Raw genomic sequence first — 22,670 nt, 5'->3', positions numbered from 1 at the left:
TCCAGGCCTCTCACTAGAATTGCATGTCCTCTCTGATATCTCATCCGATTCCAGTTCTGATCAATGTTTTGGGTAGATCTTCCCTTGAGGAAAAAAACTTGGTCATTTGTTTGTTGATTTTCCTGTTGTAAATAATTTGTTTACAACTTGGTTTATTTTCAGTTAAATCGTATCTCCTCCCTCCCTCAGTTCTCAATGGATTTCAGTTCTGATTGTTTTATTTGAAAGAACTAGACCTTCTGCACAAAACTTGATCATTATATTGTCAAATTTTTGGTAATGAACTGCTAATTAGGTCAACTTCACGAGTTTTCAGACTTTTCACTAGAATTGTATCTCCTCTTACAGTTGTCATCCGATTCCAGTTCTGATCGATGTTTTGGGTAGCTCTTCCCATGAGGAACAAAACTTGGGTGTTTGTTTGTTGATTTTTTTTTGTAAATAATTTGTTTACAATTTTGTTTACAACTTTGTTTGTTTATTTTCAGTTAAATCGTGTCTCCTCCCTCCCTCAGTTCTCAATGGATTTCAGTTCTGATTGTTTTATTTGAAAGAACTAGACCTGCACAAAACTTGGTCATTGTATTGTCAATTTTTTGCATACAAATTAGTAATTTGGTCAACTTAACACATTTTCTTCTGACTAGAATTGTATCTCCTCTCTCATTTATCATGCACATTCAGTTCTGATGGATGTTTTGGGTCGATCTTCCCTCGGGGAACAAAATTTAGTCCTTTGTTGAGTTTCCTGTTGTACACAATTTGTCGTAGAGGTTGGTCCTCTCTCACATTGTCACATTTCAGTTCTGTTTGATGAGCTACTACGTCCTTGACATTCTGATACTAGGGAAACACCATTCACTGTAAAACCTGCTCCAAAACTAGTCTAGGGAATTGATCTTATTACTTTTCATCTTCTGCACACATTGCTTGTAAATACTGATTGTGTTTCTCTGTCCTTTTTCTACAGAGCAGATGGATTCGCTGTTGTTTCAGTGTTTCCTCCATGCCCTGAAGATTAAAGTAAAGAAGTCGGAGCTCCCCCTGCTGACTGGTACCTTCCTGCGCAAGTACATGGCTTCGTGCTGGTAAAATCAGGGTTTTTTTTCTCCCCCCCCCCCCCCCAAAAAAAAAAATCATCTGCGTAATTCAGTTTTTGACATGCAAACAAGGTCATTCTGACTGATTAAAAAGTGTCTGAGCCTAAATGATGTCTTAACATCTAGTTATTTTGCTTGTTTTAATGCAAGCCCATATTTTATCACTGTTCTGTTTTTATTTTCACGTTATGTTTCTCACATGAGTTCTCTCACATTTTGTTTTGCAGTCCTAAAGGAAAAAATCTTGACATCAAAAAATCCAGTTATAAAAAGGTTAGTCAAATTAGAAGCGACTGAAATAAGACTAAAAATGTTATCTTGGTATCCATCTCTCACGCTCTCGCTCTCTCTCTTTTCAATTCCTAGCTCTCGAAGTTCCTGCAGTCGATGCAGAAGGAGCACAATCTAGTTCGGGTAAAGGAATTGAGTAAAGGAGTGGACAGCATTGTAGAGGTCGACTGGAAGAACCCTGAGTATGTCCAGTTAGCACACTAACAGAAAACATACACACATTATGCTTTAAGTCAGTAGTGTCATCTTGGTGTTTGTTATACAGCAGTGTGTAGCTTTAACTTGAATAGTGATGTATAAGCAAAATTCGTTATAGGTATAACATGTACAAAGAAGACCACTTACGAGTAAAAAAGATTCTCAGCCAGATTGCACCTCGGCCAATGTGTGTAGCACATCAAGTTTAAACAAGGTTTAATACACCTTTTCTAATTGTGTTTTATTTTTATTAATTAAAAGACACTTCATGCGTTAAAGTAATGATGGATGTCATTTCTCTTTATTAGTTGAGCGGTTCTTGACATAATATGAACTACTACAGTTGTGGTGTTGAATAGGGCTATTTACTTATAGTATTTTTATTATTTACTATTTACTTTTTGATCTCACACCCATTAAGAAGGTAAGAAACTCGTCCACTAATTAACTTTTGACGAGGCACACTTGTTAATTGAAAAGCGTTCCAAGTGACTACCTCATAATGCCAATAGTATGCAAAGCGTCATCAAGGTAAAGGCTGGCTACTTTGAAGAATCTAAAATATGAAACATATTTTATTTTTTAACACCTATTTGTTTGCCACACAATTCCATATACGTGTCGTGCCACTGGATTTTTGTACCAGATGCTCCGTTTACAGAATGCATAGAAATGGTGTTGAAAAGTGCGCAATATTTTGCACCGTTTTCACTGGCTGATCCATTATCTATCAACAAATAATCACCTCAATAGCGCCCCTACGGGATACATTTACCATTTTAACATCATCCACGACTGTGTTGGACTGAGACTGGTTCTAGAGGACTTGAGACAGGGACGCGTTTTAAATGACTACCGTTCATTGTACATGTACTGACTAATTCAGAGTCCTGGTCTCCGTGTTTTCAACTTTGCATGTTCAGACGTTAGAAAGAATAATATATAGATTTAGGCACTGCCTAAAAGCAGACCTCCCATCTGTTTCTGGGTTGTAGGATTTTCTTATATCATAGCCAGCCTCTTTTGTTTTATTTCTTTAATGGCTAACACTGGCCACTAGGCGGTGTGTATGGCTGTAATTACTAACGCTGGCCACTTGGCGGTGTGTGTGACTGTAATTACTAACGCTGGCCACTAGGCGTTGTGTATGACTGTGATTAATAACACTGGCCACTAGGCAGTGTGTATGACTGTAATTACTAATGCTGGCCACTAGGCGGTGTGTATGACTGTAATTACTAACGCTGGCCAGGCAGTGTATGACTAATTACTAACGCTGGCCACTAGGCGGTGTATGACTGTAATTATTAACGCTGGGCACTAGGCGGTGTGTATGACTGTAATTACTAACGCTGGCCAGGCAGTGTATGACTAATTACTAACGCTGGCCACTAGGCGGTGTGTATGACTGTAATTATTAACGCTGGCCACCAGGCGGTGTATGACTAATTACTAACGCTGGCCACTAGGCGGTGTGTATGACTGTAATTACTAACGCTGGCCATTAGGCAGTGTATGACTAATTACAAACGCTGGCCACTAAGTGGTGTATGACTGTAATTACTAACGCTGGCCACTAGGCGGTGTATATGATTGTAATTACTAACGCTGGCCACTAGGCGGTGTGTATGACTGTAATTACTAACACTGGCCACTAGGCGGTGTATGACTGGTAATTACCAACTGGCCACTAGGTGCTGTATGACTGTAATTACTAACACTGGCCACTAGGCGGTGTGTATGACTGGCAATTACTAACACTGGCCACTAGGCGGTGTTTAGGACTGGTAATTACTAACACTGGCCACTAGGTGGTGTATGACAGTAATTACTAACGCTGGCCATTAGGCAGTATGAATGTAATTACTAACACTGGCCACTAGGTGGTGTATGACTGTAATTACTAACACTGGCCACTAGGCGGTGTATGACTGGTAATTACTAACACTGGCCACTAGGCGGTGTATGACTGTAATTACTAACGCTGGCCACTAGGCGGTGTGTATGAGTGTAATTACTAACGCTGGCCACTAGGCAGTGTGTATGACTGGTAATTACTAACGCTGGCCACTAGGCGGTGTGTATGACTGTAATTACTAACGCTGGCCACTAGGCGGTGTGTATGACTGTAATTACTAACACTGGCCACTAGGCGGTGTTTAGGACTGGTAATTACTAACACTGGCCACTAGGCCGTGTGTATGACTGGTAATTACTAACACTGACCACTAGGTGGTGTATGACAGTAATTACTAACGCTGGCCATTAGGCAGTGTGTATGAGTGTAATTACTAACACAGACCACTAGGCGGTGTATGACTGTAATTACTAACACTGGCCACTAGGCGGTGTATGACTGTAATTACTAACGCTGGCCACTAGGTGGTGTGTGACTGTAATTACTAACACTGGCCACTAGGCGGTGTATGACTGTAATTACTAACACTGGCCACTAGGCAGTGTATGACTGGTAATTACTAACACTGGCCACTAGGTGGTGTGTGACTGTAATTACTAACACTGGCCACTAGGCGGTGTGTATGACTGTAATTGCTAACACTGGCCACTAAGCGGTGTATGACTGGTAATTACTAACGCTGGCCACTAGGCGGTGTATGACTGTAATTACTAACACTGGCCACTAGGCGGTGTATGACTGTAATTACTAACGCTGGCCACTAGGTGGTGTGTGACTGTAATTACGGCCATTAGGCAGTGTGTATGAATGTAATTACTAACACTGGCCACTAGGTGGTGTATGACAGTAATTACTAACGCTGGCCATTAGGCAGTGTGTATGGATGTAATTACTAACACTGGCCATTAGGCGGTGTATGAGTGTAATTACTAACACAGACCACTAGGCGGTGTATGACTGTAATTACTAACACTGGCCACTAGGCGGTGTATGACTGTAATTACTAACGCTGGCCACTAGGTGGTGTGTGACTGTAATTACTAACACTGGCCACTAGGCGGTGTATGACTGTAATTAATAACACTGGCCACTAGGTGGTGTGTGACTGTAATTACTAACACTGGCCACTAGGCGGTGTGTATGACTGTAATTACTAACACTGGCCACTAAGCGGTGTATGACTGGTAATTACTAACACCATATAGAAGACTAGACTAGTCAACGAAGTCGAACGTCCGCACATGGCGGCCATCTTACCTCAGACAGCTGGCTTACCTATTACATTGTCTCATCTCATCTCATTATCTCTAGCTGCTTTATCCTTCTACAGGGTCGCAGGCAAGCTGGAGCCTATCCCAGCTGACTACGGGCGAAAGGCGGGGTACACCCTGGACAAGTCGCCAGGTCATCACAGGGCTGACACATAGACACAGACAACCATTCACACTCACATTCACACCTACGGTCAATTTAGAGTCACCAGTTAACCTAACCTGCATGTCTTTGGACTGTGGGGGAAACCGGAGCACCCGGAGGAAACCCACGCGGACACGGGGAGAACATGCAAGCTCCACACAGGGGGGCCCTCGCCGGCCCCGGGGCTCGAACCCAGGACCTTCTTGCTGTGAGGCGACAGCGCTAACCACTACACCACCGTGCCGCCCCTATTACATTGTGTTGGTAGCGATATGTACTTTTCAGATGACCGTAACTTCTTCAAATTTCAATCGATATTCAAACGGTTTGGTTTGTTATATATAAAAAAAAAAACGGAAGTATGTATTTATGATATTAATGATGAATAATCATTTTATGTTTAAAAAAAATACATGCTGAAATTCCTATGCTGTGAGAAGCCTAACACTGCATACTTATGGATAACTGCGGCCTTAGGACAAATAACCATACAATTTATTTCCAATTTTTAGTGAAAATATTTTTACGTGTGATAGGGCCGTAGGGGAAGCTAAAGTTAAATAAACAGCTTACTCACTTCTGAAACTTCAGAAATACTTCATCCACCTCAAAAACCTAATGCACTCACATCATAGCATAATAACAAATGTAAACTCACATCATAGCATAATAACAAATGCAAACTCACATCATAGCATAATAACAAATGCACTGCCCGAGTAAGTAATAGTATAAAACAGTGACAGCGACTCACGGTAGTTTGTGACAAAAAAAGCATTTAATTAAATCACATGTGGTTATACTTCCAAGGATAAAAAGATATCTTTACATTTACAAAAAGAACATTCAAAGCTGATTATCATGTCAAAGTCAATATATGTTAGCACAGAAGATTGAAATTTCATTTGACTAGGCTCCAATGTGTAGTTAAAATAAAACTAAACATACTGATAAACATCTACAATTAAAACACACAGACACACACATCATCTTGTCATCAAAGTCAGTATTTTGATTTCCTCTAGAAATCATAATGTAAGTTGTTTTAAATTAACCAACCCGAAAATGAAAACCATGTGCAAGTGCAACTTCAGTTATTGAAAATATTATCTCATGACCTTCCATGTAAAATTACTTGGTGCTACAAGCTAGCCTAGCATGAAACACAACTTTGACAAAGCTGCAGTAAGTCGTTTTTGAAGAGAAAAGGTACGATTTTAGCATGTTCAAGCACCCAGAATTACAACCACATTAATAATGTTTTAAGAAATCAAACCATTTGTATATACGTCAAAATTTCAGCGAGATAAGAGTATAAACATTTAAGCATCTCAATGGTCTTACTTCAGTGTACCGCAAATTCTGTGGAAAAGCTTGCCTGTGGTAAGATGGCCGCCCTGTGCGGACGTTCTGGAATACGCGGTGAGGCATCTAGTCTTCTATGTATATCTATGACTAACACTGGCCACTGGGCCATTATTAAAAAATGTTCTGTTTCCGGTCCACCGGCCGAGTGAGTGCCGTTTGTGCAGTTGAAATTTTTCCTTTTAACGCCGGTTTTTCGACATTTTTTTTTCGGGTTCGTAAATCTAAAATCGAACTTGACATTTACGCATTCCCAGGGCTTTCCACTAAGGCTCATACTAGCCAGCCACGACAAATAAGTAGCCAGCCGGGGGGGGAGTAAACACAAAATAAACTCCTGTGCACGCAGTTCCCAGGATTAAATGTATTTTCCACAGACCATTTATTTATTCACTTTACTCAAATACAAAGTAAAATGGCAGTAAATCTTTCTTTTCTTGCGTATTGCATCATGAGGCGTTCCTGGCTTGTAAATCTCTTATTTTCGGTGCATGAGACATTCACGCAACTGAGCATGCTATGAATTAACAACAACAATAGTCTGCAGTGGTGGCTTCACAATTAAACACTCAGCGAACATTTCTCCATTTGTGTATGAAAATACACTCCAACCACTCAGTTTGGTTTCATTTACAACCAACGGTGTCTTTTGATGCCAGCACGTAATTGAACGAGAGAAGACTGGTTTACTGGACAAAATAAGCATTATCTCTGCTTCTGTTCCCTCCGACGGCTCCGACACACTACTGCCTCTGCTGAGTGCACGCACACCGCATGTCGGGGCCGCGGATGAGTTACTCTCCCTTGATCAACGAAGTCAGCTGGGAATTTGTGGTTATTATCGGTACAAACAGCGCGAATCACAACTTAAATGAGTGCGGTTCAGTTTGACATTGTCAGTCCGTTAGATAAACATTTAATTTTATTAAAATCGAAAATTAATATTTAGAGCTTGTGGGCTACAAAAATAATAGTCATTAAAGTAGTCGGCTGGACTTAATTGTGTAGTCGGCTGTATGGCCGGCAGCCGGCGCTTGTGGAAAGCCCTGCATTCCGCGCAGAATATAGAATTGAATCGGCTCTGCGCATGCGCCGTGCGGCACAAAAAAATGGCAGCCACCATGAAGGAAGGAGATCCGGAGTTTTCAAACATTTGCTTAAGTGCGAAATCGCAAAACGGTATTCTAGCGAACAACAAAATAGTAAAGATTCAGAAAAACAAATCATTCAGTGATCATTTTAATAGTGTAATTTCATCCGAACTAGGCCTAACGGTCGATTTAGAACTACAAAAAGTCCGTGTGTCGGACATTTTAAGTACCTTTGTAAAAGTTTTGCAAATGTTGCAGTCAGCATTTAAAATGCTAACTTAAAGTTTTTGTACAAGTTTCAGTTGATTAAACTGTCATATTTTATTAAATGTGTCTGCTTTTGTAATAAAAAAGTACTGAAAGAAAAAGCAAACACAGCATTGCGATTTCTTATCCATCCATATATATATTAAAAAAAAATCCCTCCCTCCCGACTGAAAATTTTTTGCTCACCCGGTGGACAGGAAACGGATTTTTTTTTAAGGATGGCCCTAGGTGCTGTATGACTGTAATTACTAACACTGGCCACTAGGCAGTGTATGACTGGTAATTACTAACGCTGGCCACTAGGCGGTGTATGACTGTAATCACTAACACTGGCCACTAGGCGGTGTGTATGACTGTAATCACTAACACTGGCCACTAGGCGGTGTGTATGACTGTAATTACTAACACTGGCTACTAGGCGGTGTATATGACTGTAATTACTAACACTGGCCACTAGGCAGTGTGTATGAGTGTAATTACTAACGCTGGCCACTAAGCGGTGTATATGAATGTAATTACTAACACTGGCCACTAGGCAGTGTATGACTGGTAATTACTAACACTGGCCACTAGGCGGTGTGTATGACTGTAATTACTAACGCTGGCCACTAGGCGGTGTGTATGACTGGTAATTACTAACACTGGCCACTAGGCGGTGTTTATGAATGTAATTACTAATACTGGCCACTAGGCGGTGTGTATGACTGGTAATTACTAACACTGGCCACTAGGCGGTGTGTATGACTGGTAATTACTAACACTGGCCACTAGGCGGTGTGTATGACTGTAATTACTAACACTGGCCACTAGGCGGTGTGTATGACTGGTAATTACTAACACTGGCCACTAGGCGGTGTGTATGACTGTAATTACTAACACTGGCCACTAGGCGGTGTGTATGACTGGTAATTACTAACACTGGCCACTAGGCGGTGTGTATGACTGTAATTACTAACACTGGCCACTAGGCGGTGTGTATGACTGTAATTACTAACACTGGCCACTAGGCGGTGTGTATGACTGGTAATTACTAACACTGGCCACTAGGCGGTGTGTATGACTGTAATTACTAACACTGGCCACTAGGCGGTGTGTATGACTGGTAATTACTAACACTGGCCACTAGGCGGTGTGTATGACTGTAATTACTAACACTGGCCACTAGGCGGTGTGTATGACTGTAATTACTAACACTGGCCACTAGGCGGTGTGTATGACTGGTAATTACTAACACTGGCCACTAGGCGGTGTGTATGACTGTAATTACTAACACTGGCCACTAGGCGGTGTGTATGACTGGTAATTACTAACACTGGCCACTAGGCGGTGTGTATGACTGTAATTACTAACACTGGCCACTAGGCGGTGTGTATGACTGTAATTACTAACACTGTGTGTGTTTAGTCCTGTGTGGAGGCACACACAGGACCGAAACCGTCAGAAAACAACTCGATGGGTTTCTTTATGTATCCACACTCTATGCCTATGGGGCTCCGCTAAAAACATATTTTATGACTGACTATTTTGTATCAACAACAGTTCTAGCTTTGTTGGTAACATTTTGTTCAGGTTAAAGTGCATATCATGAGTAAATTCAGGAGCAAGATCAATGTAATTCTCCTATTTTATATTAAACTTTGGTCAAATATCTGTAACATTTTGCATTTTGTGCAATTTTTTTACTTTGCGCAATACCAGAAAAATTCAGTTGAAATCATTTGAGGTGAATTGGTCCGCCTCTGAAAAAACTTGGCATTTGGATTTCCTGGCAAACATTGATTTTCGTGACGTCGCGTGCGGGACGCTTCCTTCTGAATCCTACTTCAGCGTTGGTTTGTTTATGAGAAAACGACCTGGTGGTTTTCTGCAAATTTCTTCAACGTTATCGCGTAATTATTAAAATGGTTAACAGATGTATCGTAGGAGGGTGTAGCAACACCAATCTTGATGGGATTAATACTCATCATTTCCCAAAAGACCGGACAATGAGAGAGAAATGGGAGCGCTTGGTCTACACAGGCTGTGCACTGAAACTGTGCAAAGCTCTCACAGCCTGCTGGCGCTTCCGCAGGTAACGTCACGAATCTGGCTCCAGACTCCCTTGGGATTTTTCCAGACGCGTTTTGTTATTTCTGCTGTAGACAGATGGCCTTGAGCAAAATTACCCTTCTGGATGAGCGTGTAAAGTGACATACTTTCATATAAAAAAAACCCCCGAAATTGGTCCAGAATATGCCCTTTAAAGATGGTTCTGTGTTAGAAACAGAGTATTAGCAACTAATATTCTGACATAATCAGCACAGTGTGAAAAATGAATTTGGCATGGTGCCAGTCAGTCAATGAGGCATCCAATTAAATTACCTATTGCTGCTTTGCAAAGCCACAGTAAAAGTAGTGTCGTTCTGGTCCAGAAAAACACTTTAGACCGAGCTGAAACATCATGGACACTTTGAAGGCTTTCTGCCTGGAAAATGGATCATTTTGGGTTGCGCGCACGTGATTTCATGTCAGGTTTACAGTAACTTCCCTTGGTCCAATTTCACTTTGGTTTGTATTTCCTGCGTATGGAGGCTTGGTAGTGTAATGCAGCAGGTATAACTCAAAATCCATTGTCTGAGCATCTGGTATGAAAATCTGGTGGGCTGACACATATGTTCTATGTTATTTCATAGTTTTGATGTATTCAGTATTGTTCTATCGTCAAAAATTTAAAAAATACAGAAAAACCAATGAATGTTCAAACTTTTGACTGGTACTGTACATTACGTGTTACCATGTGTGCACAAGAGCCCAGCGGATATAGAATTTTTAAGACCAGTACTGATTTTGATATTTGATGATTTAAAGATCTGATAATGATGTATCGGCCGATAGTCTTTTTTTTTCCTTTCTCAGAAACACCTAACATAAAGATTTTCCCAAACATTTGTTATATAGTTGTTTAAGAATCCTCACCAAGATAACATGATATAATTCAGTTTAAAAAATATAATAAGATAATATATAAAAATCCAAAAAGTAAAAAGGAAATTTGTATGTGTGAGTGTGTTTGGGGGGAATGAGGGCCTGCTATATAAACATCACAGAGAAACTGTAAATAAAATTGTGGGCTACTCTGCTTGGGTCAGCTGATTGTTGTGATTTGTGACTTTCCAAACATCTGAATTGCCAACAGTAGCGTTTCAGTGTGCCCTCTGGTGGACAAACTACGCAATGACAACACTCATAATATGGTCGAAGTATCCATCTTCCATCTCTCAATTTCTTTTTTTTTAATCATCATTTATCAGCCATTATAAATGCAGACACATCCGATTTATTTGCAGTTAGCTCATATCGGCCGATAATACCGTAACGCTGATTTATCACTCGGCCTCCACTGGACACAGTCACATGTCAACATTACAGATATTACAGTATAAACTCAGTAATGTTAGCTTGTTCTAATACCGAAGGAATTCATTTCAGGTTGTGTTCTTTCTGCATCCCTGAGGACTGGGAGCCCCCAGTGGAGGATCAAGAGAGCTGTGAGGAGGCCTATAAGCCCCCGGAAATCACCCCACTTTACGGGGTCACTGCACGCCTCGAGCCGCTCTTCCAGGATGCGCTGAAAAAGTGAGCATGTGGATTGATTTGGGTTGTCATTTTGTGCATGCAGGGATTGCTATTAACCTTTTCTCATGACTGTCCTGAGATTGTATACGAAAGCAGTTTTAATCACCCCAAAGCAAAACTGTCCCAGATTTAAATCCCAGCCTTTTCTGTGACATGGCAGATTATATTCAGTATTAGCATGGCTTGGTAGAATCTGCCTTGTATTTTGTGGCTCTCACCCACACACGTCTGAATGTGATTGCTTATTTGTGACTACGCTGATGAGGGGATTCATAACACACGTAGAATAATCTGAACCATTATTCTGTTGTTGTTGGTAAACAACTGAGGCCAGAAATCATTGTGACGTTGTTGTTTAGAATCAGTAATCATCTCAAGCAGGAACTCTCTTGAGTGTGTTGTATTGAGTGTGTGACCCTTCTCTTTCAGAAAGGGCGCAGTGCTACAGGGTAGTGATGTGAGGAGCATCATCACCGATTATGTGAAAAACCACGAGCTCGTTCATGAAACCAACAAAAGGTATACGAGTGTTAATTTGATGTCAAACTCATCCATTTAGCTTCTTAGATATTTGTTTGAGATTTAAAATACAATAAAAAAAAAAAAGTTCCTAGGGCATTCTTCAATGCAAACGATGGGGTTTGTGTAAGCGACGTGATGTTTTTAGCTCATCCACCTGTAGGTCAGGCCGGATGAGCTCATGCAATCACGCGTCGTCCATCCATCGACAATTTACAAAAATCGCTACTCCTCTTACAGGATCGATCGGATTTCGATCAAACTCACATACAATGTTCTCCAGGTGGGTGTACATAAAACTTGTCAAGATAGTGGTGCCACCTGTCATTTTATGGGTATCTGAAATTTTTGGGTGACTCGTCACATTAAACGCTACTCTTCATAAACTGCTGCGACGTTTTCACTCAAACTCACCCAGAAGACTCTAAAGACATAAACAAGAATTGTTCACCAGGTGGCACCACCTACCGTGGATGAGGCTACAGAGAGGTCATGTGGCATTTCACGAAAATCACTCCTCCTCCTACAGGAATGATCAGCCTCATATGGAATGTTCCCCAGGTCGGTATGTATAAAAGTTGTCAAGACGGCAGTGCCACCTGTCATATTTAACATTTTATGGGCATTTGAAATTTTTGGGTTACTTGTCACATTAAACACTACTGTTCGGGGGCGTCGTGGCTCAGGTGGTTAAGGCGCCATACCATGAATGCGGGCGACCCGGGTTCGATTCCGGCCCGAGGTCATTTCCTGATCCCTTCCCGTCTCTCTCCCGCTCATTTCCTGTCTCTACACTGTCCTATCCAATAAAGGTGCAAAAAGCCCAAAAAAATATCTTTAAAAAAAAAAAAACACTACTGTTCGTAAACTGCTAGAACGTTTTCACTGAAACTCACCCAGAAGACTCTAAAGACACATTCCAACAAGAATTGTTCACCAGGTGGCACCACCTGCCATGGATGTGGCTACACAGGGCCATATGCAGTTTCACAAAAAAAAAAATTGGTACTCCTCCTACAGGATTGATCGGATTTCAAACTCACACACAACAGTGGCCGGTACGAGCTACAACCTCATTGAGGCTATTTTTTTTATTGCGTCACTACCGATATGGGTCTGATAGCATGCGAATTTACTCATATCCTTAAAAAATTGCTCTCATACTACGTAATGACTCATTATGCGACATAAATCCTAGTGTGTGCTGTTATGCTAATGAACAGACGACCCCAAAAATGACACCGATCTGGAACTATTTCACAATTAGTTAATAAAGCTGAATGCAAACAGTATTCTGTGAAAATATCAGGAAGAAATACTGCATTTTCCTACAACCCCAGGACCAGATAAAAGATCTTAAATGTAAACGCAGCATGAGGTGTTCATTAGCAGCAGACATTGGCGAGGCGAGAATAAATCTCTATCGACCGTGACATTTATTGGTGATCAAAAATATCAGCCCTTTCCCTATATGTTGATCTTCACATTTAGCTGCTATCAGTGAAGGGATCATGATGCAAAGACAAACATACTTGACATATTGCTGTACAGAAGTGAAACAAAACTAGCCCAATCCAACTCCATGCAAATAAACTTGTGTAGCTAGCTAATGCACGTCATTTAAAGTGGAACTGAAGGCAAATTTTTTATCATCAAAATTCTGTTTATCTCATTTTATAAAATGTAGGAATGCATTTCTGATAGCTATTTTGTCACTGCTATAGCAAGTTATGAGTGTTTGAAATACGCTATGTAATATATCAGTCAATATGTCAAAGCAATGGTGGATAAGCAACGCCTGCCGTGGACCATACGAACTACATTCAACATGGCTAAAAACCGAAAAGGCCGATAAGTGCAATATAATATGCCAGTACGAATCATGATATAAGGTTAATAAAACTGCAAACTTAATTGAATAACATATTAATTAAGAAATAAAGCAAGCTTAAAAATGACTTCAGTTCCTCTTTAAAATCAGTAAGCTAATGTTATTAAAAAAATAAGCCTAGTAATGTATGTGCATCCCTGATGGATTAATAATAAGTAGGTTTATTCATTTTGGTATCAGTTTCGGTATCAATGGATACCAAAAACATGTCAGTCTAAAAAAAATTTATTACCTCCAATTTTGTTGGAGGAGGTTATGTTTTCGCCTCCGTTTGTTTGCTGTTCCCAACGTAACTCAAAAAGTAGTGAATGGATTTTGATGAGAGTTTGAGCCATGGGCTGAGGAATAATTGATTAGATTTTGATGCAAATCTGTATCCAGGATATTCTAATATGTGGCTTGGTGGAGGTATGCACCACCACATGTACCATGGATCCCTGCCTTCTTTCTCCAATTTCAGATGCTAGCAGTCGATATCGTGTTCTTTTCTCTGTGATAGTTGTCTTTTCAATATTCTGTTCCTGGGGACATGCCATGTCACACATCCATCTTATTTTCTTTTGTTTATCCTCCAAAATTAAGTCAGGTTTTGTAGCAGTTGATGTTTTCCTAAGACTAAACTCAAAGTCCCAGACTATAATCATCCCAGACTATTGTTGTTATTATTATTATAATCAGGGCTTTGAACCAGAATTTTTTTCCTATTGGTTCGTTCCGAACAGAAACAGAATTTTAACGTTTCCGGTTTTGGGTCCCACCATTAAATAGACGTTCCCGAACCGGTTAGAACAAAAAAATTTCGTTCCCGGAATGGTTAATTACGTTCCCTGTCAGCTGTTTAACAAAATTATGTCTCTGTCTCATCCAGCTTAAGCCAAATGTAGGCTAATTCTATTACAACCTTCATTAAATAAGACAAGAAATAATTCAAAACAATTATTATTTCAAATGTTGGCAATTTGGATTCTCAGTATGTCTTCCCATCTACACAAACAGAAAAAGTGCCAAAAATGAAAGATAATTCGTTTAGTGTGTTACCAAAGGCTAGTCAGGCCCTATAGAGGGCTACCGCATGACGTCACCGCGCCGCGAGATTTTGTTAGGCGCCATATTGGAAGACCAAGTACACATCTATGCAAGTACATACATACATAAAACAAACTACACCTGAAATGTAGCCAGGGCCGGTTCTGCCCTAATCTGGACCTGGGTGCAACATCGCGCAACCCCCCCCCCCCCCCCCCCCCCCCCAAAAAAAAAAAACAGTCTAAATCAGGACAACCATCACATAACTATAACTATAAACATTTTATATCAACTATTTTAACTAAATGGGCTATAATAAATAAGCCTGCAGGCAGCCAAGGCGGGCTGCCTCAGAAAAGTAACCATTCAATGACAACTGAAAGCCTGCAGCCACGGCGGGCTGCCTTAAAAAGTAACCATTTGTCCTACCTTAAAACTCGTTTTGCATTTTCTGCCTCCTTTTTTGTATTTTCGACCCTCCGTTTATTTTCTTTCCTTTTCTGAAAACCCGATTTGTGTCCAGACATTTTGTTCTGCTACCAACGAACTAACTCATCAGGTCTCGTCTCTCGAGCCCGCGATGATTCCCGTGGGAAGGGCAACAATTGATACATTTTTACAAACAGCCAATAGGGAGGTTGCAACGTTCAGGCTCTTCTTTGCTCAGACACTCAGTAATGCACTTACTGAGTAATGCACTTACTCACTTATTATCACGTGGAGACGTGATAGTAGTCCACCTTCCCGCTCTCTCCATTCAGTCAGCGAACATCACACAGGAAGTGAACCCCAGTAGGTCATAGAAACTTGCGCAGGAGAAGAATGACTTTTTTATTTGTAGGCTACGGAAACTTTGAGGAACGAAATAAAAACCGGTATTAACCGGTTACCATTATTTTTAATAAGCGTTTCTGTTCCGGAACATAAAAAATAATAAAGTTTCTGGTTTCGTTTCTGTTCCATGTGAAATAGAAAAAGTTTCCGGTTTTCGTTTTCGTTCCTTGAACCGGTTCAAAGCCCTGATTATAATACACAGAAATGCTGACATGGTATCAGTTTTGTAGTCAAGTCACTAAACCTCGAGTCCGAGTACAGTCTCGAGTTCAAGTCCAAGTCATTAAAGAAAATTTCGAGTCGAGTCCAAGAACAAGACTCCAACCGCACCATTTGACGGTGGCTGTTGCTGCCTTTATGTGAAAGCGTCTCTGCTACTGTGTTGGACTAACGTTACTGCTCGACTGCCCCATTTTAGTTAATAGGCTACAGATAAAAAGCTTGTTCATCACTCAGCAAGCCCCGCCCACTATCAACAGGGCAAATAACATGAGAGAGGGTTAACACTAGCTAGCTCATCGCTCAGCAAGCCCCTCTATCAACAGAGCAATGAACATAGCGTGTCACTTCCTTCTCTGGGTGGAGACTTTTCCCACTGCACGAGAAGTCTGTATAAGCAAAGCAGACAATCCTAGGGACATTATCTCCAGGCATTTTAGCGCCATTAACGTTAGTTTGCTCCTGAACATGATATATGAATGTGCATTCTCTTGCACAAAATTAATATAAAAATTAATGTAGATATAAAAATCTTATACCAAATTATTATGGCATGTTACAAAAAAAAAAGAAAAAATCCAACTCCTCGTCTCCAATTTATAAGTCCGAATGCAGTTAATGCACGAGTTTGAGTCCAAGTCAAGTCACGAGTCCTTAGAGTTAGGGCCCGAGTCGGACCCAAGTACTACAAGCCTGCATGGTACATTGATGCCTCTTCTCCTTTGTGCCATTCTCTTTATGTGGCAGCTATGTAAACATCGACCCTGTGCTGTGTGACTGCTTACTGGAGAAATCGGAGTATCAGGAGGTTGAGGTGTTAAAATGGGATGATCTCTTCAGCAGGTAAACCCCTTTTCTAGCATCTTGTTTAGTTTTTTGTGGAATCGATAGCGTGACTGATTTTCTATGAGCTGTTGGCTGTAACTCTTAACTAAATTAGAGCGGGACTGGATTGACGAATAAGGCTTACATGCGGTCTGTTTATTGATCCAGAGTACTGAATATTGCATGAGGTCATTTCGAAGGGAATGCACTTCCAGTTTATGAGCGTTTATTACCATCTGTGTTAAACACGCAGTCAAAAACAAATCTCATCTCATTCAAAATCCAAAATGGAGGATTTGCATGAAGTCTAGCACTGAGTAGTCCATAATGTATTGATTAGCATTAGTCTGACATTAGTGTAACAGTGTCGAGTGTGTATTCGAACACGTGGCTGTGTTTGTAGGACACTGAGCAGGATGCAGTCGTGCCATCAGTTGCAGTTTCCAGGCCAGGCTCCTGTGATCCGGAAAGGGCAAGTGGAGCCCATCGATATCACAGTAGCCTCCAGAGGCTCCAACAAGAAGGTATGGGTCAGACTGATTAACAGCTTCATCCATGTTCAGTAGCTTATGACGGAGGGCAACCAGTTACATGCTTTTTTGTTTCTGGATCAGAGATTTATTTCTTGTAGTATGATTGTAGAGCTTGTTTCAGATGTTTGAGAAATCCTTAGGTGGAATTCAGATTGATCTGTCTATCCTTTTTGCTTCATTCATTCATTTGAACACGTCTCTCTGTCCCGATTCTGCTGGTGTGCTCAGGTGACCATAATAAAGAACTTGGAGGTGTTCGGTATAGAGCCAGCACTGGTAGCAGACACACTACAACATCTAGTCCAGGCCAGTTCCGTGCTCCACGACGTCCCTGGAGCCAAAGACAGGCAGCTGGTGCAGATCCAGGGCAACCAGGTGCATCACGTCGGCAAACTATTACTAGGTAAAGCTCAGTTCAACAATAACCACTTAGATCTGTTCATTTACTTTCATTCTTCCTTATCACTTGTTTTTTGTTTTGTTTTAGAAAAATATCAGATCCCCCGCAAATACATCCAGGGCTTGGATAAAGCTCCAAAAGCAGGCAAGAAGAAATAACACGTCATAAAACGTCTAGAAAAGTCTAGAGACTGTACATTGCTGTAACATAGACCTGAACTACTGGCCTCATTCATTATTTGTTTACTAAGACTACTCCACTAGCATGATGTTTAATCAACAGAATAAAATATTAGAACAAAACAAATTGGACAGCCTTCTATGTTGTTTTGATTTACAGAAACGTGAGAATATAATACACATGCTTTTCAGTAAGACTGTCATGGTAATCATAATGCTATTAAACCAGCGCCTTATAGGAAGTATTTTTTTCCCTCCATCTTGTTAAATAGTAAACTTGGCAAGAAAACCACATTTCTGTCCATATCCCTTCCAGCAAATATTTGATTTCCATCACATCGGCCATTTTCAGCACAGTGCATAAAATCAGAGAGATACAGGTCAAGTGTTCATGTCAAACATCCGAACAGGAAAAATGTAATCTCAGTGATTTTAACCGTGGCATTTTAACCACATAGGCCGGTTTGAGTATTGCAGAAACTGCTGATCTCCCGGGATTTTTGCGCACTACAGTCTCTAGCATTTATACAAATGGCATTTAATAGTGCAAAAAAACACCTTGTTGATGAAAGAGGTCAGAGGAGAATGGCCAGACTGGTTTGAGCTGTCAGGAAGGCTAAGGTGACAAATAGACTCCTTGCGCATGACGTCACGCATCACATGATAATTACACCTGGGGGTCAAACAGACACCATCTTTTGTGTAAGCAAGGCTTAATCTGTCTTCAGTATGGTTCATTTTTGCGCTGTTTTTGGTTGTTCAAATTGGGAAATGGATAAGAAAGGTATTACCGTCTCCCCGCTATCAGGAAAAATGTTAACAAAGAGAAGCAAATGCTTCAAGAACAATGAAGAAATGAGTGGTTAAAGAGAATACGACGAGAGGAGCCAAGCCTGAAAACTCCAGAGAAATTCACAATTGTATTTAAAATGTAATTTTAAAAAATGGAAAGTCGGAAGTGAGTTTGCGTAAGAATCTCGTTTTATTTTTTCTGCTCGCATTCAAGTTAGCTTTTTCATGAAAGTGTTCAAACAAAATCAATTGATTTTCTTACAGATGAACCAACTTCCTTATTCGACATGGAAAACCCAGATTGGGCACAAAGCAAACAACTTGGGCATAACTCAGTAAAAAATCCAACAAGGAGCAACATGTGCGATATTTCCTGAAAGAACAGAACAGGTTAAGAGCAGAGACCTGTGCAAAGTGTCACCATGGAGTCATAGTGTAGAAATGAACCCCCAGTTCGAGGGTGTTCTAGACAAACACACTGAACTTTACAACAGCTGCATGCATGTGAAGCAGAAATAAATCGACTCAGGCAGGAAAAACTATTTTGGATAAAATTGTTACTGTCCGTTATACACTTATCAACCTTAGTTGTGCCTTTGAATCGAGAATAAATGAAGAAGGAACTGAACATTAACCGTTTATTAAAATTATTACTACAAGGGTGATTATAGTTACGATATGACTGCAGCTACAACTGGAATGTGCTGATTCTGTTAGTGTTTGTAATTATTGTACCATCCACTACTAGTTAAAATTAAAATAAAATCTTACAATATTGTTTGAAAGTCTTGAGCAAGATATTTTGTTGTTTTACAAATTATAACACTTCAGATATTGTTTTAACAATAATAAGCATCACTGTATAAATGATAAAGTGCAAATAGCTCTGTAACTACATGTCCTTGGGGTTGTTGAGACATGGAGGGGTGGGGATACCATCCAGCCCACAGTTCAGGTCGGAGTCCTTTGAGAGTAAATGCTTTGGCTTTCACAACATTCTGTTCCCAAAAACTGATTTCAGGAAAAAGTCTTTATACAAAGAAGGATTTTTTGCTTTTGTAGTTTTTTTTTTTAAACTGTTCTTCCGTGTCAGGACTCTTCGGGGGGAAAGAAGGTATATTCCAACATGTAGCTAACACTAGGCCACAAATCTGCACCCTCACTCCAGTCGTTTTGAGGAATTTAGTACAGATCATAACTGCTAATAAACTCTAATTTCCACATCTATTTATCATTCACTTCTTTCTGACTAAGATTATCCAAGTAATCCGGTAGTAGAGCTTTTTTAGCTGTAGTTTTCCTCTGACAACAGCAACAGATGCCGGACAACTTCACTTGGCTTCAGTATGTGAACAGTATGAAAACAAAGTTTGCTTGTCCCCCAGGAATAGGGTAGTGACGGTTGCTAACATAAACGTGACATCAGTGCAAGGAGTCTATAAGCACTCTTTACAACCATGGTGAGCAGAAAAGAATCTCAGAAGACATGAGATCTTGGGGATGAGGGTGGGCTACAACTGCAGAAAACCACATCGGGTTTCACTCCTGTCTGCAAAGAACAGGAATCTGAGGCTACATTGGGCACAGACTCACCAAAACTGGACAGCTGAAGATTGGAAAAAAGACCAGGCGTCATCTTTTCAGTCTTCAACTGTTCAAGTTCCTTCATCAGTATATTTTTCTGTTTGGTGGCATTTTATGGTGAACAGTGTGGGGATTTTAACAGCAACATACAGTCACGCTTGACAAAAATGTGCAAGTGCAAACACACACACATGATCTGTGGTCTCCCTCCAGGATGGGACATAAATCCTGGAAATACACTGCAGAAGAAGAAGCCTTCTGCAGTGAAATTCCTCCTTTGCATTTAACCCATCTGAAGCAGTGAACACACATGAGCAGTGAGCACACACACATACCCAGAGCAGTGCGCAGCTACACTACACCGTCTGAGGAGCAGTTGGGGGTTTGGTACTTTGCTCAAGGACTCTTCAGCCATGATACAGAGGGAGGGGAAAGTGCTGTTTATTCACTCAACTCCCTTCATTTTTTTCCTGCTGGTCCCAGGAACTGAACCAGTGACCCTTTGGACCTAAGGCTGCTTCTCTAACCTTTAGGCCATGGCTGCCCCCACAGAAGCATAAACTGTAGTTGTTTTACTTTTATTAACTAAATATAGACTATAACTAGTCCTGACAAATAGTAAAAAGGCTGGACATACAGCATATCTTGATTAATCTTTCCGGAAGGTCTGGATTTTTTTTTTAAATCTGGAAAATTCAAGAACCCTGAAAATAAATATTTAGTTAAAAAAAAAAGCAACACTGAACGACTGAGTAAAAGTGACAACACCAGACTTTGACCCTTCATTATGCCTGAAGTCATTACTATCCATCTGACAAACTGAAGGGCGCTAACTTTATGCAGTTGCCAAGATCAAGGAAACCTTGATAGCAGTACTTTTCCATTATATAAAGGGGGAAAAAAAGCAAAGTCGAGAAAAAAAAAGAGCTGAACAATATAACAAATAAACAGTATTCATCCACATTAAGACCTTGTCAGATCAGCGAAATGGCTGTGATTCACACTAGTTTCACTCTAAACCAGGGATTCTCACCCTTTTCAACTTTGAGGCCCACCTATTTATTCTTGTAACGAGTCGGGGCCCATTAAAAAAGATCCCCAATTATTTTGACTTATCTATTCTATTAGAATCTAATAATCTATTGTAAAGTGTATTAATGGGATGCGACATCACTCTCTGTTACAGATGGGAGCCCAGGAATTAAATAAATGCAATAAAAACAAACTGTTTTTAATTGTAGATATTGTATTTAAAACTGTACGGATGTACCAGAAGTCAAACCATGCATTCAGGGCATTCTCAGTCAAAAAGGATTAATGATCCAAAAGTGGAGTCTGGTCCATTAACACAAGAACTTGCTGCCGTTTGTGTACAGCAAACAAGCAAGTTATTAAAACCAAGAAGTACACTCAAAAGAAGTGGATATAGAAACCACTCAGTGGGATTAGATCCTTACACGTTAACAAAGAAGGATTTTTCCTATGAAAGAAAATTTTACGAGCTAAATTTGACATTAGTAGAATAAATTTTGATCATATTGTAGCCATGTAAATACAAAGACAATAGTTATGCGAACTATTAATGAACTTAATGTGAAAATAACAGATAATCAACATATTTTAAGGGATTTTTTAAGCTTGTGTATACTTTTAGTATTTTGTATTTATAATTATTTGTACATGTATGACCCCACCAGCTCTGCTGATCAACTTATGTTTAAATAAAGCTATTCATTCATTCATTCACTATGAGGTGGAAAATTATCCATCTGTTGAGTTCCCCGACATCTCAAACTACTTGGTGCTGCAGACATTGTTCTACACAGACAAACAGATGAAAGTATGGAGGAGTACAACTTTTTATATGTGGCTGGGTTATAGATCTCCATCCAGATCAGGACACTACAAGATAAATCCTGTATCGTTTTTGCCTGGGTAAGGAGGAATTTTTGGGCTTTGTACACGTCTTTGCAATGGTTGCTTGGAGGCCAGAAATTTAGTATCTGGTGTAAACAAACGATAGCCACTCGATTCTCAATCCTCCCTGCTCTTCTCTTCCAGCAGGCATCAGAGATCCATATAATTTACCCACAAATGTACAACCCCGATTCCAAAAAAGTTGGGACAAAGTACAAATTGTAAATAAAAACGGAATGCAATAATTTACAAATCTCAAAAACTGATATTGTATTCACAATAGAACATAGACAACATATCAAATGTCGAAAGTGAGACATTTTGAAATTTCATGCCAAATATTGGCTCATTTGAAATTTCATGACAGCAACACATCTCAAAAAAGTTGGGACAGGGGCAATAAGAGGCTGGAAAAGTTAAAGGTACAAAAAAGGAACAGCTGGAGGACCAAATTGCAACTCATTAGGTCAATTGGCAATCGGTCATTAACATGACTGGGTATAAAAAGAGCATCTTGGAGTGGCAGCGGCTCTCAGAAGTAAAGATGGGAAGAGGATCACCAATCCCCCTAATTCTGCGCCGACAAATAGTGGAGCAATATCAGAAAGGAGTTCGACAGTGTAAAGAGTTTGAACATATCATCATCTACAGTGCATAATATCATCAAAAGATTCAGAGAATCTGGAAGAA

At 40.2% G+C, this 22,670-nt stretch overlaps 1 protein-coding gene across 2 annotated transcripts in view; it reads left to right on the top strand.

Annotated features, from left to right (window-relative positions):
* Nucleotides 1–22,670, top strand: part of eif2d (eukaryotic translation initiation factor 2D) — a 52,210-nt gene that overhangs the window by 11,560 nt on the left and 17,980 nt on the right. The window contains exons 7-15 of one of the 2 annotated variants that reach the window (XM_060931459.1): nucleotides 971–1,088; nucleotides 1,328–1,373; nucleotides 1,467–1,573; nucleotides 11,115–11,261; nucleotides 11,691–11,780; nucleotides 16,498–16,593; nucleotides 16,979–17,099; nucleotides 17,337–17,511; nucleotides 17,596–17,652. In XM_060931459.1, the coding sequence (XP_060787442.1) occupies nucleotides 971–1,088; nucleotides 1,328–1,373; nucleotides 1,467–1,573; nucleotides 11,115–11,261; nucleotides 11,691–11,780; nucleotides 16,498–16,593; nucleotides 16,979–17,099; nucleotides 17,337–17,511; nucleotides 17,596–17,652 (957 nt within the window). Of the gene's footprint in view, nucleotides 1–970; nucleotides 1,089–1,327; nucleotides 1,374–1,466; nucleotides 1,574–11,114; nucleotides 11,262–11,690; nucleotides 11,781–16,497; nucleotides 16,594–16,978; nucleotides 17,100–17,336; nucleotides 17,512–17,595; nucleotides 17,815–22,670 lie in introns of those variants that run through there. The other variant, XM_060931460.1, reaches the window with a different exon arrangement.

This window comes from Neoarius graeffei, chromosome 10 (genome assembly GCF_027579695.1).
Source record: "Neoarius graeffei isolate fNeoGra1 chromosome 10, fNeoGra1.pri, whole genome shotgun sequence".
Taxonomy (NCBI): Eukaryota; Metazoa; Chordata; class Actinopteri; order Siluriformes; family Ariidae; genus Neoarius; species Neoarius graeffei.
The sequence above is the reverse complement of the archived record's forward strand: the minus strand, read 5'-3'. Positions and strand labels throughout refer to the sequence as shown.